The sequence below is a fragment of the Delphinus delphis genome, chromosome 19, assembly GCF_949987515.2.
Source record: "Delphinus delphis chromosome 19, mDelDel1.2, whole genome shotgun sequence".
NCBI lineage: Eukaryota > Metazoa > Chordata > Mammalia > Artiodactyla > Delphinidae > Delphinus > Delphinus delphis.
The window spans coordinates 44,294,618-44,310,490 of record NC_082701.1 but is presented as its reverse complement, the minus strand read 5'-3'; the positions used below and the strand labels follow the sequence as shown (position 1 = coordinate 44,310,490).

Genomic DNA, 15,873 nt, shown 5'->3' with positions numbered 1-15,873 from the left:
ATCCCTTCCCTCCTTTGCTCTCCCCTTTCTGATGGGTCTGGGCACGGGGGCCCCTCAGTGCCCAGCCTGCCACTCACCATCCAGTGGCTTCTTGCTCGTTCCTGCCGTACAGCTCCAGCTGCTCGGGGGCCTTAGTTGCCCATCGGTCCTCGGCCACCTTCTGTGTCCTCCTGGTCAGCACACAGACTCCCTTGGGCAGCTTAGGCCAGAGAGGGAAAAGGGTACTTCTCTTACTTCTCTTGTCCCCAGTCCCTAGAGGCCAGGCCAGAGTCCTCCTTGCCCAAGGAAGACCTGGGAATTCCGTAAAAAAGGCACCTTCACCCTTGGTTGTTTGGCTTGCATGGGGAATTAGAAACCAGAATTCAGTATTTCCACCTTCTCTTGAAAAGCTGGAGGATTTGCCGACACTAGGCCACCGTTCTTCCGGGACAGTGGTTGGCTGCTCCTGAGTGGTGGCTGTTCCCTTCAGAGGGGCCACCTGCTCTCCAGGCGCCCCAGCTCTGCCCATGTTGGCTGCCACAGCCATGAAGTCAGCTGTCTTAGGCTTTTGGCACTTGAGTTTAGGACCCTGTAGTGACCCCACCTGCAGTGCTCGAGCCCTCTCTGGGTTCTTCCCTCTCGGGCGGGGAACCAGGATTAATCACTGTCTCTTGTTGACAGCTTCCTTTGGGCCATGCCCTGTGCTCAGGGCCTTAAAGACCTCATCTCCTTTCATCTGTGTGGGAGGTGATGCCCAGAGAGTGAGGGCAACGCGGGGCTCACCCAAGCCCCCCTGATCTCCAAGGGGTTGAGGATGGAGGAGAGGCTCTGGGCGTCAATAAGAAGCCTTCAGTCTTTGGGGACTTAGGACACAGGTCCTAGGAATCATATTGTGCTGTGGGCTTCTCTCTCTGATCTCTTTCTGGCCCCTCTTTCTCCTTGCTGGCCACCTGCTCCACAGAATGTCAGCCATGAGTGGCAGGAGCTGTAGCGTGTGTATCTGGGTAGCATGTTTATGGTGTGCGGTCGGGACCACAGGTCCTAGCCCCCTTCACACTGCTCCATGTGACACTGCGGGATTTCTTTCCTTCTGCATAGGTTCGCTCGCTGGCCCACACGGATGAGGCGAAGGGCCTGCTATGGTTGTTGGAAGAGGAGGTGCTGGTGCCAGGGGCCACTGAGGACGACCTCCTGGAGCGCCTTTTCTCCTACTATGGCCCCCAGGAAGGTGACCGAAAAGGTAGGTGGTACCCCTGGAGGGCAGCTCCTCTGCTTCCTCTCCTGAGAACCCATTTATGTATATATGAGTCTAGTTGGCACTGCCTGGAGGGCTCACTGAGTCCATGGGCTTTTGGGGGACCTGTGCCCTGATGACCTGAACCTTGCTTGCCCCGCCCTCAGGCCAAAGCCCCCTCCTGCGCAGCAGCAAAGCGCACCATTTTCTCCTGGGCCACAGCCGTTGCACCAACTGGGTAGAGTACAACACGGCCGGTTGGCTGAGCTACACCAAGCAGAACCCGGCCACCCAGAACGCCCCCCGGCTCCTGCAGGACTCCCAGAAGTAAGAACACCACTCCGTCCACCCACCCCGGTTTTCTCTTCCTGCTGTTTGAGGGTTTCTCTGTAGTGTCTCTGTCGGGTGTGAGACGTGCGGCCCCAGCCCAGATAGCCCAGGCCCCCGGCCACGGTGACCTAGGAGCTGGGAAGAGGAACGGCCTCTACTGCTGCCTGAATATGACTTCTTTCCCTCCTTTTCCTCCTCTGGCAGAAAAATCATCAGCAACCTGTTTCTGGGCCGGGCGGGCAGCGCCACGGTGCTCTCAGGCTCCATTGCGGGCCTGGAGGGCGGCTCGCAGTTGGCGCTGCGCCGGGCCACCAGCATGCGGAAGACCTTCACCACAGGGATGGCGGCCGTCAAGAAGAAGTCCCTGTGCATCCAGATTAGGCTGCAGGTGGTGAGTGTGCCAGTGCAGGCCCTGGGGCGCTTCCCGACCGCTGGCAGGGGGCCGGGGCCTTCTGGGCACGCTCCGGTCACCAGTGCCCACTCGGCAGCCCACTCACCTTGATTGCTGCTGATGGGGTCCTCTTGCAGTGCTACCCGCTGTGTGTGGCCCCCCGGGCCTAGTACGAGCAGGGTTGTCCAGGCTTAGCATGTCCTGCCCAGCCAGGGGTCGGACACCTGCCATCCTGCACAGAGTGGAGACGCTGGCGCCAGTCCCTGGTCTCTTGGCTCGGGCTGTCAGAGCCCACTGAAGGCTGTCCCTTCCCCTTTGGCAGGACGCCCTCATTGACACCATCAAGAAGTCAAAGCTGCATTTCGTGCATTGCTTCCTGCCTGTGGCAGAGGGCTGGGCGGGGGAGCCCCGTTCTGCCCACTCCCGCAGAGTCAGCTGCAGCAGTGAGCTGGACCTGCCCCCGGGAGACCACTGCGAGGCCGGACTCCTGCAGCTGGACGTGCCCCTGCTCCGCGCCCAGCTTCGAGGCTCCCGCCTGCTTGATGCCGTGCGCATGTACCGCCAAGGTGGGGCCCCTTCCCTCTCAACTCCTACCTCTCCCTCCTAGAGCTGCCCCTGCCCCTCCCCACCTCCCTAACAGGGCCTGTGGGGCTGGAGGGGTGCTGCTCCCCCCCATCTCCGACTGGCCCTAGATCCCCCTCATCTCTGCTGCTGCCTCCTCTGGGGGTCTCTCCGTGCATCTCTCCAGCCCAGTCTGTTCCTTTCTCTTTTTCTTGCCAGCCTGCTGACCATCCTCTCCCTTCCACATTCCAGCCCTCCTCATCCCCTCCCCTGCCCAGCCCACATGCCCTGTTCCCACAGCTCCCTCCTCCCGCCTTCCCTGGTTTTGACAGGTCAGCTCTGCCCACAGCAGCAGACTCAGTGTCCTTGTGGAGCAACTGCCTCTAAGAGTGGGCCAGCCCTGCAATGAGAAATGAAGTGTTAAATCTTTCTGAAGAACTTAGAATTCCCAAGAAAGGTCAGACAGACCCTTTTTACGGACCCATCTGGACGAGGGGCCAGACAGGACGATAACAATAGTGGTTAACATCCTTAGAGCATTTACGGTATACCAGACACTATTCTAAACTCGTCCCACACAGTAACTCATTTAATCCTCCCAACAACTTCATGAGATGTAGGTACTAGTATCATCCCCAGATGAGGTGACTGAGGCTCAGAGAGGTTAAGTAGTTTGCCCAAGGTCACACAGCGCGTGAGTGGCAGAGCAGGATTTGACCGAAACAGACCAGTTTCTGAGTAGGGTTTCGTTTGCCTGAAAAGTTATGAATCGCCAGGTTTCTGCCCTTTTCTCCCGTAGCTAGAAGAGCATGCAGGCTCCCACCGACCCACAGCCAGGTCCCCTGGAGGCATTCCACAGGGGCACCGTCACTTCCTTAGCAGCCAAAGCTAGGAAACGGGCTCCCAGCCCTGCTCTAAATAAATCATCGATCTGTCCCCACGTCTTGGTAAGGAGTTGCTGTTTATTATTTCAAAACCAGATTGTTACCGCTCTGAACCAAAATCAATGTGCTTTACTCAGACAAGCAGATCGATGAGGCCAGCCGCAGCAGACCCCCTCTCCTCCCCCAGCCCCCAGCCACCATCGATGGCGCTGATGATTAATTAAGATGCCAGGCATCCGGACCTGCTATCCTGGCCCATCAATTTAATTGCAATTCAGATACAATCAATAGCTCACTTTGTCTTGGCCCCTCAGTGGCCCCCGCCTCCTGTTTCAATCATCAGGCACATGCGTCAGCCCCATCTCGCAGTTGGAGGGCTTCCCAGAGCCAGCTAGGCCGCTGAGGTGGAGCGAGCCCCCGACGGGCTGTCAGGAGCCTGGGTTTGGAGTCCAGCTCTGCCTCCAGCCGCAGGCTTCGTGACCCTGAGCAAGCCAGTCACTCCCCCTCTCAGGCCTCAGTTTCCACGTCTGGAGGCTGAGTTATATCCAGTGTAAGACCTCTTTTTGGCTTGAAATTCTGTGATTCCATAGGAGTGGGTCTCTTGGTCCACTGCCGTGGGCTCTGGTGTCCTCGGGGTGCCTCAGGGTAACCTCTCGCTAGCCACAATCCTGACCTTGCCCCAGCCTCAAGCCCAGACAGTAGGGAATCTCTGTTAGAGGTAACACTCTTTAGGGAAAGGGAATCTACAAGCCTTTTTGGTCACCTTGGGCCTAGGGCCCAAGGTCAGGAAGGTGGCAGGAAGGGAGCCCTTTCTGAACACCCACCAAGTGAGCCAACCTGTGCTTTCTACACATTTTCCCATTTAAGCACCATGACTACCATGTGGGGTAAGTGGTAGGGCCCCCATTTACAGACGAGGAAACCGAGACTCGGAGAGGTTGAGTGACTGGTCCAAGGTCACATGATAGCAAGAACCAGGGCAGGATTCCAACCCTAAGCCCTTGCACTTCTCCTCTCTGCTATTCTCCGATGCCCTATTTCCTTTTTTTTTTTTTTTCCTTATTAAGTCCTCAAGACATCCTTCTCTGGGTTATCACGGAGTCATAGACCTGGAGGCTAGAAAGCATCTTAGGGGTCATCCAGGCTCTTACCTCCATAGCATTCCTTCCAGGTGGTCAGCCGTCCCCCGTTTGCATCCTCACCGACAAGGAAGTTGCTTCCTTCTAAAAGAACCTGTTCCCTGTTTAATCCCCGCAGTCCCAGCGTGGGGCAGCCTGGTTGTCCTCCCGCCTCCTGTCCGTCGCCCCTGCCTCCCTCCTCTCCACTCTCCTTTCCCGGGGCGACCTTGACCGTGGGCTCTCCTCCCCCCGCAGTCTCTTCCCTTTCAGGTGACTCTGCCTGGGCACCAGTGGTTGTTGGGGGCTCTGGGAGCAGGCGAGGCTGACGGGCCTGGCTCCGGGCCGCTCTCTCCCTAGGTTACCCTGACCACATGGTGTTTTCTGAGTTCCGCCGCCGCTTCGACGTCCTGGCCCCGCACCTGACCAAGAAACACGGGCGCAACTACATTGTGGTGGATGAAAAGCGGGTAGGTCTGGGTCCCCTCGGCCCCGCCAGACCCTCCTCCCTCTGCTCAGACCCCTCCAGGCAGCTGCCCTTCCTCCCCTAGAGAGAGCCAGGCTGGCCCTGGGTCAGGTGCCTGGTTTTGCCCAACCAGGGCCAGGCCAGGGACACATGGCAGCCAGGCTGTGGCGGTGGGGGGAAGGCAGCCCGGGGCACGGACGGCCTGTAGGAATCACAGAAGAGCCACCCGCTTTAATGGCCCGAGCTGAGGGTGTCTGCTCTCCGGTGAGCCAGACAGTCACCCAAGAGCCTCCCAGGTGGCAGATTAGAACGAGTGTTTTGGGTGCCCCACTGGTAGCACCCGGGCCCCTCGGCCTTGACCTCCACACCAGGGCCTAGTTCCTTCAGCAGGAAGCTGTCCAGGGGAGGGGCAGGCATCCCTCCTTGGAGGAAGACGGATGTGGCCGCACCTTCCTGGTGCCAGGGTGAGCCTAAGGCTCCCAGGGCAGGCCCCTTGTCAACCAGGTTGGTGAGTTCCTGGCTGTGTGAAGGGATGTCTCCCTGCCGTTCTCTGCTGTCACCTTGACCCCCGGAGGCAACTCCTCAGAGAGCCAAAGGGCTCCTTGAGCCGAGGAACCCTCCTGCACTGTGCTCTGGCCTCAGGCACTCAGCCTGACTTGGAAGGCATCTCAGGCCTTAGGACGGCTCTCCTCAAAGAGAGAATGCTGTGCAGGACAGGGCAGGAAGCCCCCTGCCTCCTGCTGCCCCCCGAGTCACAGACCCACACTGATGGAGGCCTCAAAGACCTTCTCCCTACCCTCTCCATCCGGGACCTGCCAGGGTGCAGGGTGACCTTGGTGTGGCTATAGATGACCCCCCCACACCCCCTTCTCTCTCACCCTTGACCTCCATTCCCACCTCCCCCTCATGGCTACACCCAGCACCTCATCATCCCTGGAAATTCTCCGCTCCTGAAATCTCTCACCACAGCCTCCTACCTGTGCGTCTGACCCCTTCCTCAGGACACTGGCTCTATGACTCCATCATCACCGCTCATTTCTGGACCCCACTCCATTTTCTCTGCTCTGTCCATTCCCTTCTGACTTCACTTCCTTTTCCTCTCAGTCTCGACGCCGTGGTCCTGCCCTCCGGTCACTCGGCCTTCCTCACCCTCAGCTCTCCTGAGCTTCCCATAGCACCTTCCCTGCTCAATCCCAGCCCTGAAGGGCCGCCTTTGGACGTCTGCTCTCCTTGGCTTGGGGCTCCCAAAGGGCTGTGGGAGAAATTTATACAACTGCAGGGACTTGAATTCCTATAGGTCCATGGTCTCCAGGCTCACTGGACCCTTGGGCCCCATTTTCCACGTGTTCCATCCTTACCTGGCCCCTGTTCCGAGCTCCTTCTCTGCTATTCCATTCTCTGTCTTTCTCCTCAAATCCTCCCCCACTGCACCTTCCCAGCGGTCGACCTTGCCTCCAAACGCTGATAAAATCGAGGCTCCAACTTCCTCCTGCCTTTGTACACTCCTCTCCAGGTGCCTCCTTCTTCCCCAGCCCTCCTGTCTGGGTGGGAGAAGTATCCTCCCTCCCCTTGTCCGGTCCCTTCTTCCCGTGCTTTGGAACCAATTCCCTTTGGCCTCTCTGGAGACCTGCTCCATCAGCGATACGTCTTCTCTCTCTCCTGTTCCTCCGGCCTCTCCTCTGCCGGCTCTTCTCTCAGTGGAGAAACGTACCACAGACATTACGTTCAGAAAGGAGCCTTCCATCAACCCTCCCTCGTGCCCTGCACCATCGACACTTAGTCTCCTCTTGCTGCCCTTGCTCCACTGCCATTCATTCCTCCACCGGTAGCTGCCTGGTTGCCACCCCTGACACTGGGGACCGGTCTTGTCCTCCCAAGCCCTCCATGTTACCAGAGCTAATGGGCACTTTTCTGCACTTCTTGCATGACTGTTGACAGCTCTGTTCTTTTTGAAACATTCTCTGCTCAGCTTCTTTGATGCCACTCCTGGTTTTCCCCTTGTCTCTCTGTTCTTTCTTTCTCGGTCCCTCTAAGCTTCCCGTCTTTCACACCCCCCTGAAGTAAAGGTCTCTCTCTTCTCTAAGACTCCCTCCTTGGCCGTTTTCTGTTTTCTATTCCACACCCTCTTCCTGGGCGACCTCATTCATGCCCATCACTTCAATTACCGCATATATATTGATGACTCCCAGATCAATGCCTCTAGCCCAGGCCTCCCTCCCACGCCAGACGTGCATTTCCATCTAGCTGCTTTCTGGGCTGCTCTACCTGTACGCCCTTATAGTACCTCAAACTCTGCACGCTCACACCAAACTGATTATATCTCCTCCCAAACCTACTCTGTCTCTTGTATTGCCTACCTTGTAGAATGGCACCAGTAACTAATTACTACACAAGTCAGAAACCTCCATGTGTCCCTAGCTTCCTCCCTCTCGTCTAACCCCCACCCCCCCACATCGGGCAAGGCTTCATCTCCTTAAGGTCTCTCGCATCTCCACCTCCTCTCCTCCCTTTGGGTCAGGCTCTAGCCTTCTCTCCTATGGATTCCTGCCTAAGGGGTCCTTGCATCCTCCACTCATGTGCCAGTGGGATTTCTATCAAGAGCACATCTGACCGTGCCCCTCCCCGAGAGAACCCTCCAGGGGCTCTCGGAGCACACAGGCTCACGTCCTTTGCCCCTGCCCACCTATCTACTCGCCCCTTAACTGCTGCCCGCCCCACCCTCCAGTTATACTGAACTACTTGGAGTTTCCTCGGCGCTCCCTGCTGCCTTATGCTTTCAGGCCTTTGCGCATGCTAGTACCTCTGCCTGAAATGCCCTCACCCCTACTTTGGCTAATTCTTACTTGTATCTAAAGACGGCACAAGCAACACCTCCTCCGAGTGCCTTCCACAGCTCCCTTGTCTGGCTTAGATGCCTCCTCCTCTGTGTACTTCACCAATTTTCTTGTCTCGCTCCCCAACAAGATAGCGTGTTCCTCTCGCAGTCATCTTTATATCCCCGGAATCCAGCAAGGGGCCTGACGCTGCAGAAGCCACCGAACGTGCTCGCTGAATAAAGAGCGGACTGAACGGAGGACGGGAAGGGCTGAGGGACTGGGAGAAGCCCTGCGTGGAGGTGGGGAGTCCCCGGGTGGGCTCCCTGACAGAGGCATCTCTCTGTAGGCGGTGGAGGAGCTGCTGGAGTCCTTGGACCTGGAGCAGAGCAGCTGCTGCATGGGCCTGAGCCGGGTGAGTTGTCCCTACAGGAAGGCAGTCGCTCTCACTCTCTGGTCACACTTGTCCACGTGGCTGCCCCTCCCCTCCTGCTCTCCCTGCTCAGTCCAACTTCAGGAGTCTCCTGGGGCCCCTGCTGGGTCTTGCCCCCGCCAGCCCCCTTCCCCCCCAGCCACTCTGGGGCTGCCCTTCCTCTCAAGCTGCCCCCTTCAGGGCTGGGGGCCAGGAAGTAGAATACTCCAGCTGCAGCAAACTTGACTCTCCCTCCCTCTGAATAACTGTCTTGTTCAGTGCACGGAACACCTCTGTGATGTCAGGAGGGAGTGGGTCAGAAGGTGGCCCAGAATTGGCCTGAGTCCTGGTGTGGGGAATGGGGAAGACGGAAGGGAGAGCTGGGAGAGGCGGGAAGGCAGAGCCTCCTTGGGTGAGTCGTCTGGGGCTGCCAGGGTCCCAGAGAGCAAGCAGGGCTTGGTGAGGCTGTGCCGCCACCACCCGTCCAACAGGCCGAATTCCTCACCTGAATGGAACGTCGTGCACAAAAGGCAGGCACACCCGGCCCCAGGTGCCAGTCTGCCGCGTCGCTCCATACCAGAGGGCCAGCCGAGCGCCCCTCCCGCGGGGCAGGGAGCCTGGACACCCCTCTCTCCCGAGACTGGGAGGCTTGACAGGTGGCATCCACGTTTGTGCTTCAAGGGCCAAGGTGGGACGGAGAGCAGTTGGGAGCCACCGGGAGGGTTCTGGACTGTCTGTCTGTCAGCAGAGAGGGAAGGAACGCGTGGGAGTATGAGGTGGAAGGGGGTGCTCGCAAAAAAGCCTTGCGTACTGCTTGTCAGCTCTGTTCTCCCTGCGTTGCTTCTGAGTCATGGTTTTGGTTCCTCTGCCCCCTCGCTCACTGGGGATCCGTTTCCTGTCCCCTGCCTCTGTCTTCGTCTGTGCTGTCCCTGGCGTATCCTTTTCCTTTGGGCTGTGGCTGTCCGTGCTGGTCTCTGTTCCGTGGTTTCAGATCTGTTATTTTCTGCTTCTTTCCTTGTCCTCTGTGCCTTCTGTGGTCCCAGCCTCTTTCCGTGTCATCTTTCTGGTTTTGGTCTCTGCCGTTGTCTGGTTCACCTTCTTGCTCGCCTCCTCCCCACCTGTCTCTAAGCTCAGGAGCGGCCAGCTGAGCTTCCTCCCTGGGAGGCCTGCAGTCAGATTTTTCACTGCAGCCTCTTGCTCTCTCCCTGGGTGGGCTCCTGTCAACTCTGGCAGGCTGAGCCGCTGCTGGCTGGCCCTGGGGCTGGCACCTCCTCCAAGGTATGTCTTGGGTAGAAGAAGGCCTGCACAGACTGGTCCTCTTCCCAGCTGCCCTCTCCGACTCTCTGCATCATCCCAGGTGCCTGGCTGAAACAGGAGAACCCCAGGGCCCACTCACGCTCAGAGCAGAATTAGGGGCAAAGTCAGATGCTTGCTGACATCTGGTTTGGGAGAGAAGTGTCAGGGCTTCTGGGCTGTGGTTAGTACTGGCTGGTGAGTGAGGATTCCCTGTGTGTGTGTCCCATTGCTTCAGACGAAAGGGGGTCTCAACCTGAACCCACCGGACCCTGAGGGTTCAGGCAGGGAAGCTTGGGTGTCTGAGAGCTTCCTGATGTTTGTAAAACGTGTACGGATAGGTGTGTTTCACGGGGAGAGACGGCCCTGAGATGTCACCTAATACTCAAAAAGACTCAACCCCACAAATGTACAGAGGTTGAGAGAGGTTTGAGGCTCACTGCTCTAGACTCCAGACCATCCTTTCGCTTCTCAGTGTATTTCTGGGCCTTTCTCCATCCCCCTCCCTGACACCTCACGTCTGCCTAGTCAGACTGACCACTAGCATGTTGGCCCACCCTCTCGGGGGACTTGGGTCTCTCACACCCCCTGTGGAATCTCAGGCTCACGCATCGTGGGAAACAGAGGCTCAGGTAGGGCTCGAGACCCACTGGAGATCCCAGGCGCTCAGCCCTGCGTGTTGCAGAGGACTGAGCTGGCTTTCTCCCAGGCCAGCCTCGGGGAACTAGGTTCTTGCCAGAGGCGGAGCTTTCTCAGCAGAAAGTGCGGGCTCTCTCCCCACTTCTTCCCTGGAGGGAGGCCTGGGGACACCGTGCCTATCGGTTCTGAATGTTTCCCGTGGAGTTCACATCTTCTCTTTGCCCCACAAAAGGGAATTTTCTGTCTTCTGGGCAAGGTGGAGGTGGTGTATACCTAGATGGCCTTTGCCCTCTGCAAGGATACTAGTCTTTTTTTCACCTGACGATTCCCCCTCTTCTTTTTCTCTTAGCACAGAACATTTTATCCAGTCCCAGCTCAGGGCACCAAAGAGTGAGAGGAAAGGCTGGGTGTGGGGACACCCAGCTGGTTCCTCTCACGCCTGCCCTCCGGCCCCCAAACCCGTGTGACAGGTCCCTCGCCTGGGCCAACCCTCACCCACCCCACTGGCTCTTTCACGAGATGAAACCTGGGTGTGGGGGCAGGGTGTTGGCACATGAAAGAGGAGACAGTCCGACATGAAACGGAGCTGGGAGGATGCAGAGGAGGGGCCCCCTCCCCGGCCTCCCCCTTCTCTGCACACTGCATCCTGGGCCTTTTCCTTCTTAAACACATACACCACCATCTGCCTGATCGCAGGCAGCTGGAGGCCAGAGGTGGCTGGAGCCCGTGGCGGGCCTGCAGTGGCCATGGGTACAGGGGCGTGGGCAGTGCTGCTGGCAGCCCTGGGGGAAGAAGCCACCATAGGTGTTGCTGAGGGGCGCCTCCCCATATGACCGGCCGCCGCTTCACGTCCTTCTTGTCCCAGATACCTTCCCTCCGGCCTCCCTCTCCTTTCATCTCTTTCCCACCTTGCTCCTCCCCTTCCAAAGCCTCCCCAGCCCCCAGCCTGGCCCTCCTCCCTCAGCCTCTTTCTTCCTCCCTCCTCGTAGACCCCGGGGTTTTCAGGCTCTTCCCAGGCCAAGGGCCAGGTTCTGGGCCTGCTGGCTTTCTGTGCCAGCTGCTCGTTCCTCCACCGGGTTGCCCCCAGCCCAGGCTCCCACCTTCACCTGGCCCGCGTCTCCACAGGTGTTCTTCCGGGCAGGCACACTGGCACGGCTGGAGGAACAGCGGGATGAACAAACCAGCAGGAACCTGACCCTGTTCCAGGCAGCCTGCAGGGGCTACCTGGCCCGTCAGCACTTCAAGAAGAAAAAGGTGCTGCTGCAGGGCCATCCCCGTCCCACTCCTCAGCCTAGATGGGCAGAGCTGAGCTCCTGGGGGTGGGGGAGGGACACTCGAGGGAACGTGCGGGCAGGAGGTCGTGGGGCTGTGAGTTATCGCTATCTGGGGGAGAAGAGGCTGGACGTCCCGGGGCAGCGTGCCCTGGGCCAGGGCAGGGGATGGGCAGCTCCCTGGTGCCAGTGACAGTGCTCGTGTACCCAGCGATGGGGCTGTGTGGCCTGGTCCGAGGGCTAGGGTGGTGGGGAGCAGGGCCCGGGCAAAGGTGGGCTCCGGATCGTAGGCTGCTCCGTGAGGGTTAAGGAGCTGCGTCAGCGTCTCCTTTTCTTATTAGCAGGTCCATAAAACAGCCAGTACCTCCGACTCTTGTGTTTCAGCAAGATTAGGTTTTAGAGCACATCTCGGCCAGGGTGCTGGAAATAATCAGGCAGCAAATAAAGCAGACAAAGTTATTCCTAATGAGGGCGGAGCGGTTAGCGCCCAGTGCGGTGCTCCCAGGGCCGGGCTGTCTGCCTCCCACTCTCTAAGGAACGGAGGGAGGCTGGGGGCAAGGGGTGGCTTAGGGAGTGTTTGACTCGGGGTCAGTTGGCCAGAGGAGCAGCCCAACAGCTGAGCTGGTGGTGGGGAGGGTCCTGGTGGGCTCAGGACTGAGAGCCTGCTGTGTGCCACGCCCCACCCCAACTTAGATCCAAGACCTGGCCATTCGCTGTGTGCAGAAGAACATCAAGAAGAACAAAGGGGTGAAGGACTGGCCCTGGTGGAAGCTCTTCACCACGGTGCGACCCCTCATTGAGGTACAGCTGTCAGAGGAGCAGATCCGGAACAAAGACGTACGTAACAGCCTGGGAAAGCCACGCTGCTGGGAGGGAAGGGCTGTAGTTGATCCACGTGGGCAAGAGTTTTGCCAGCTTGTCTTGGGCTCCCAAGTGCTCCTTTGTTTAGTCCAGAGAGCTGGTATCCTTGAACTATGCCCAGCAAACAGAAGGCGTCCCTCTGGGGTGCTGGCTGAGCCCCTAGGTATCCTCTTAGGATAAGACCTCAAGCATCCTCAGCATACGGGGAAGGGTCTAGGGATGGAGCCCCAGGGAGGCAGTGGCTTCCAGTGCCCTCGTGTCCCGGCCCAAGCTTCACCAGCTTCATTCACCCCAAGGGTGCAGCTCCTGGGCCCCAACCTCTCCCAGGGCCTCTGGCTCACTTTGCCCGCCTTACTGCACCCTAGGAAGAGATCCAGCAGCTGAGGAGCAAGCTTGAGAAGGTGGAGAAGGAGCGGAACGAGCTGCGTCTCAGCAGTGACCGGCTGGAGACCCGGGTGAGTGCCTCCCAGCACCAGACTGATCGGCCCACCTCCGCAGGGCGCCCAGCCCAGGAGGCCCCCCACTGCTGTTCCAGCTGAGTGAGGCAGGCAGTTCAACTGGTGGCGACTCCCTCCCCCAACCACAGATCTCAGAGCTGACATCGGAGCTGACGGATGAACGTAACACGGGAGAGTCCGCCTCCCAGCTGCTGGACGCGGAGACCGCTGAGAGGCTCCGGGCTGAGAAGGAGATGAAGGAGCTGCAGGTGAGGGCAGGACCGTGCTAGCGGCTGCCGCACTCTAGTGCCCACTGCTCCCCCAATGATAGGTGGCACCTCTGCCACCAGCCCAGCACCCCTCTCTGCCCCGGGTAAGCTTAGGACTGTGGTCTCGGTGGTTCAGGGGCGCGGGTGGTACTGCGCGAGGGGGGGATCGGCATACCTCATAGCCTCCTCTTCTGCAGACCCAGTATGATGCACTGAAGAAGAAAATGGAGGTGATGGAAATGGAAGTGATGGAGGCCCGTCTCATCCGGGCAGCTGAGATCAACGGGGAAGTGGATGATGATGACACAGGTGGGTCAGAGGCTGGAGGACTTGGAAGTGGCCTGAGTGGCAACCTCCGATGCCCACCCCTAGGAAACCACACCCCTTGTCTCCTGTCTGTAGGGCTGTTTTAAGGCTACGTGAAATAAACTGATGAGAAAGTAGAGGTGCCAGTAAGTGCAGGCGATTATCGTGGAGGGCGGTAACAGCCGTGATAATGATGATGTCTGAGGACCACGGTCTGCCGGTCCCTGGGGAGAAGACGGCACACGTGGCCACATCACCCTCTCTAGGCTTCTCCCAGCTAGTGGCTCCTTCTGCCTTGGGAGGAAGCCACCATTCCAGGGACCTTTCTGAGTCCCTCCAGCTGACTCCACCTGCTGCCCCATCCTTCGTCCCCTCGGCCCCTTCTCAGGGACTCTCAGCAGCTCGGTCCTCCCTTGTCTGCCCCCACCCCACAGGTGGCGAGTGGCGCCTGAAGTATGAGCGAGCGGTGCGGGAGGTGGACTTCACCAAGAAGCGGCTCGAGCAGGAGTTTGAGGACAAGCTGGAGGTGGAGCAGCAGAGCAAAAGGCAGCTGGAGAGGCGGGTGAGTCTGGTGGAAGAAGCGGAGGTCTGTGCCTAGGAGGAGCTGGGAGAAGCTGGGAGGGGCTTGGCGCCACGTGTTGGCCCAGGGAGTGGCCGGAGCCAGGCAGGCCCTGGGAGCAACGGGGAAGGGTTGGTTGACATGTTCGCCTCTTGGTTCGGGGGACAACCAAAGGCAAGCTGTTGCTAGGAGTGTCTTAGGTTCCCTGGACGACCCTGACTTCATCCCCCATCCCCACGTCTCCCCCTCATCCACCCACTCCCTTCTCCTCACCTCTTTGACCAGTACTTCTGGGCCTCTCAATGGCTGCTGAGCCTGCACCCCATCTTGCCCCCTAGCTTGGAGACCTGCAGGCAGATAGTGATGAGAGCCAGCGGGCCCTGCAGCAGCTCAAGAAGAAGTGCCAGCGGCTGGCAGCCGAGCTGCAGGACACCAAGCTGCACCTGGAGGGCCAGCAGGTCCGCAGCCACGAGCTGGAGAAGAAGCAGAGGAGGTGGGTGGGCCCCCTGCCCTGGACGCAGAGGACTTCCTAGAGCAGCACGAGACAGGGCTCCCTGCCTCCCTCCGGGGAGGAGAGAAGAGGGGGCCTGAATTTGGCCAGGGGCTTTGCCTGCATGGTCACTCATCCCGGAATGTGAGTCAGAGTCTCACTCCTAAGGAGCACGCAGACCACAGCCCCACCGACGGCCTGCTCAGGGCTTCGCTCTCGGACACGCTCCCCTCAGTATGTGCTGTCACCCTGCCTGGGGCCGGGAAGGATGGGTGTCAGCCAGAGCCCGTGCAGGAACCTCTCCACGGCGGCCCTGCCTCTTGCCCTCGCCCGGCTCCCCATCTCTCCCTTGCCTCAGCTACACAAACACACTCTCCTGACTAATGTCGTTAAACTATCGTGCCGCTTCCATCTCATTATGGTAAATGTAATGACACAAAGGGGGGCAGGTGTAGCCCTCACAGGAGAAAATCCAATCTAAATTAACTTCCCTGGCTGGGGATGGGAATGGGATGCCTCTATTAGTAACAGGGAGGAACCCTCACACCCTGGGAACAGCAGGGTGCCCCAGGGGGTGGGAACGGCACCCGGTTCCCCGCTGCAGGGGTCGGGTTCTCAGCAGAGGCACCAGTTGCCTTTGTGAAGGGGCAGCCCTACACCCACGCCCTGGGGGTGAGGACGGCAGGGCTGAGTCCTTTCAGTGACCCAGGGTTACCTTGGCCTCCTGGGCTCACTCGGGCCTGCCAGGCTGCTGCTTTGCAGAGAGTGGGGGGAGGTAGGAAGGCCTTATATTTCTCCCTCCCAGCTCTGTGACTCTCTGCTTCCCTAGTTCTCATCTTTACCCCCACCTTCCCTTTTACTTAGCGGCAGACACCCTTAGCGGGACACCCCGCCCCCGCTCAGAGCACCCCCCTGACAGTGCCAGCTCGGCCTAGTTACCGTCTCACTGCACTCCCCGCTGGGCACCTTATTAGGTTTCAGCTGCCCGGAGTTTTCTTACTTTTTTTTTGATGTGGAGTTGGGATGGGGATGAGCTGTCCAGTTTTTGACCTGAAGCCGATTAGCTCTTCAGCGAAGGTGGTAAGAGGAATTTCAGCAATTTGCTCCTTCTGTAGCGTCACTGGGCAGGAAATGGAAGGCTGGGAAGTGGAGAAGTGAAGAAAGAGGCCCCCGACCGTGGACCGTGTGCCCGTTGAAGCACGCTGCCAGCCGGGCACAGTGGGACTGGGGCCTCCAGCCTGGTGTGGGGTGTCCTGGGGGTGACAGGGTGCTGCTGGAGCAGGTGGGCCTGGCCAGGGCCTAGTGCTCAGAGGTGGGGCAGCAGCCAGCTGCTCTATCTAAAGTTGCCAGACTGAACTGTAGAAAGTGAGTTAGACGCGGCAGGACATCCATTTCTACCCATTCTGATGCCGCTCTGCCCTCACCCTGGTCCCTCTTCCCATTCTTTGATCTGTTGAAAGGGAAAAGGTCGAGACAATGCCAGAGGAGAGTCTGTCCACCTCTTCCCTGGAAGCAGTCTGTGGTTCCCTCTCAGCCCCATCTGGTGAAAAGCCTCCTTGGACC

The 15,873-nt window shown here is 58.9% G+C and overlaps 1 protein-coding gene across 5 annotated transcripts in view; it reads left to right on the top strand.

Moving 5' to 3' along the window:
- The window catches only part of MYO18A (myosin XVIIIA), a 95,359-nt gene that overhangs the window by 58,727 nt on the left and 20,759 nt on the right, over positions 1–15,873 (top strand). For all 5 annotated transcript variants that reach the window (XM_069540078.1, XM_069540079.1, XM_059997020.2 and 2 more), the window contains 13 exons: positions 1,078–1,219; positions 1,381–1,540; positions 1,748–1,934; positions 2,257–2,500; positions 4,855–4,964; positions 8,123–8,188; positions 11,243–11,371; positions 12,082–12,225; positions 12,615–12,704; positions 12,836–12,955; positions 13,153–13,264; positions 13,696–13,823; positions 14,159–14,313. In XM_069540078.1, the coding sequence (XP_069396179.1) occupies positions 1,078–1,219; positions 1,381–1,540; positions 1,748–1,934; positions 2,257–2,500; positions 4,855–4,964; positions 8,123–8,188; positions 11,243–11,371; positions 12,082–12,225; positions 12,615–12,704; positions 12,836–12,955; positions 13,153–13,264; positions 13,696–13,823; positions 14,159–14,313 (1,787 nt within the window). The remainder of the gene's footprint in view (positions 1–1,077; positions 1,220–1,380; positions 1,541–1,747; positions 1,935–2,256; positions 2,501–4,854; positions 4,965–8,122; positions 8,189–11,242; positions 11,372–12,081; positions 12,226–12,614; positions 12,705–12,835; positions 12,956–13,152; positions 13,265–13,695; positions 13,824–14,158; positions 14,314–15,873) is intronic.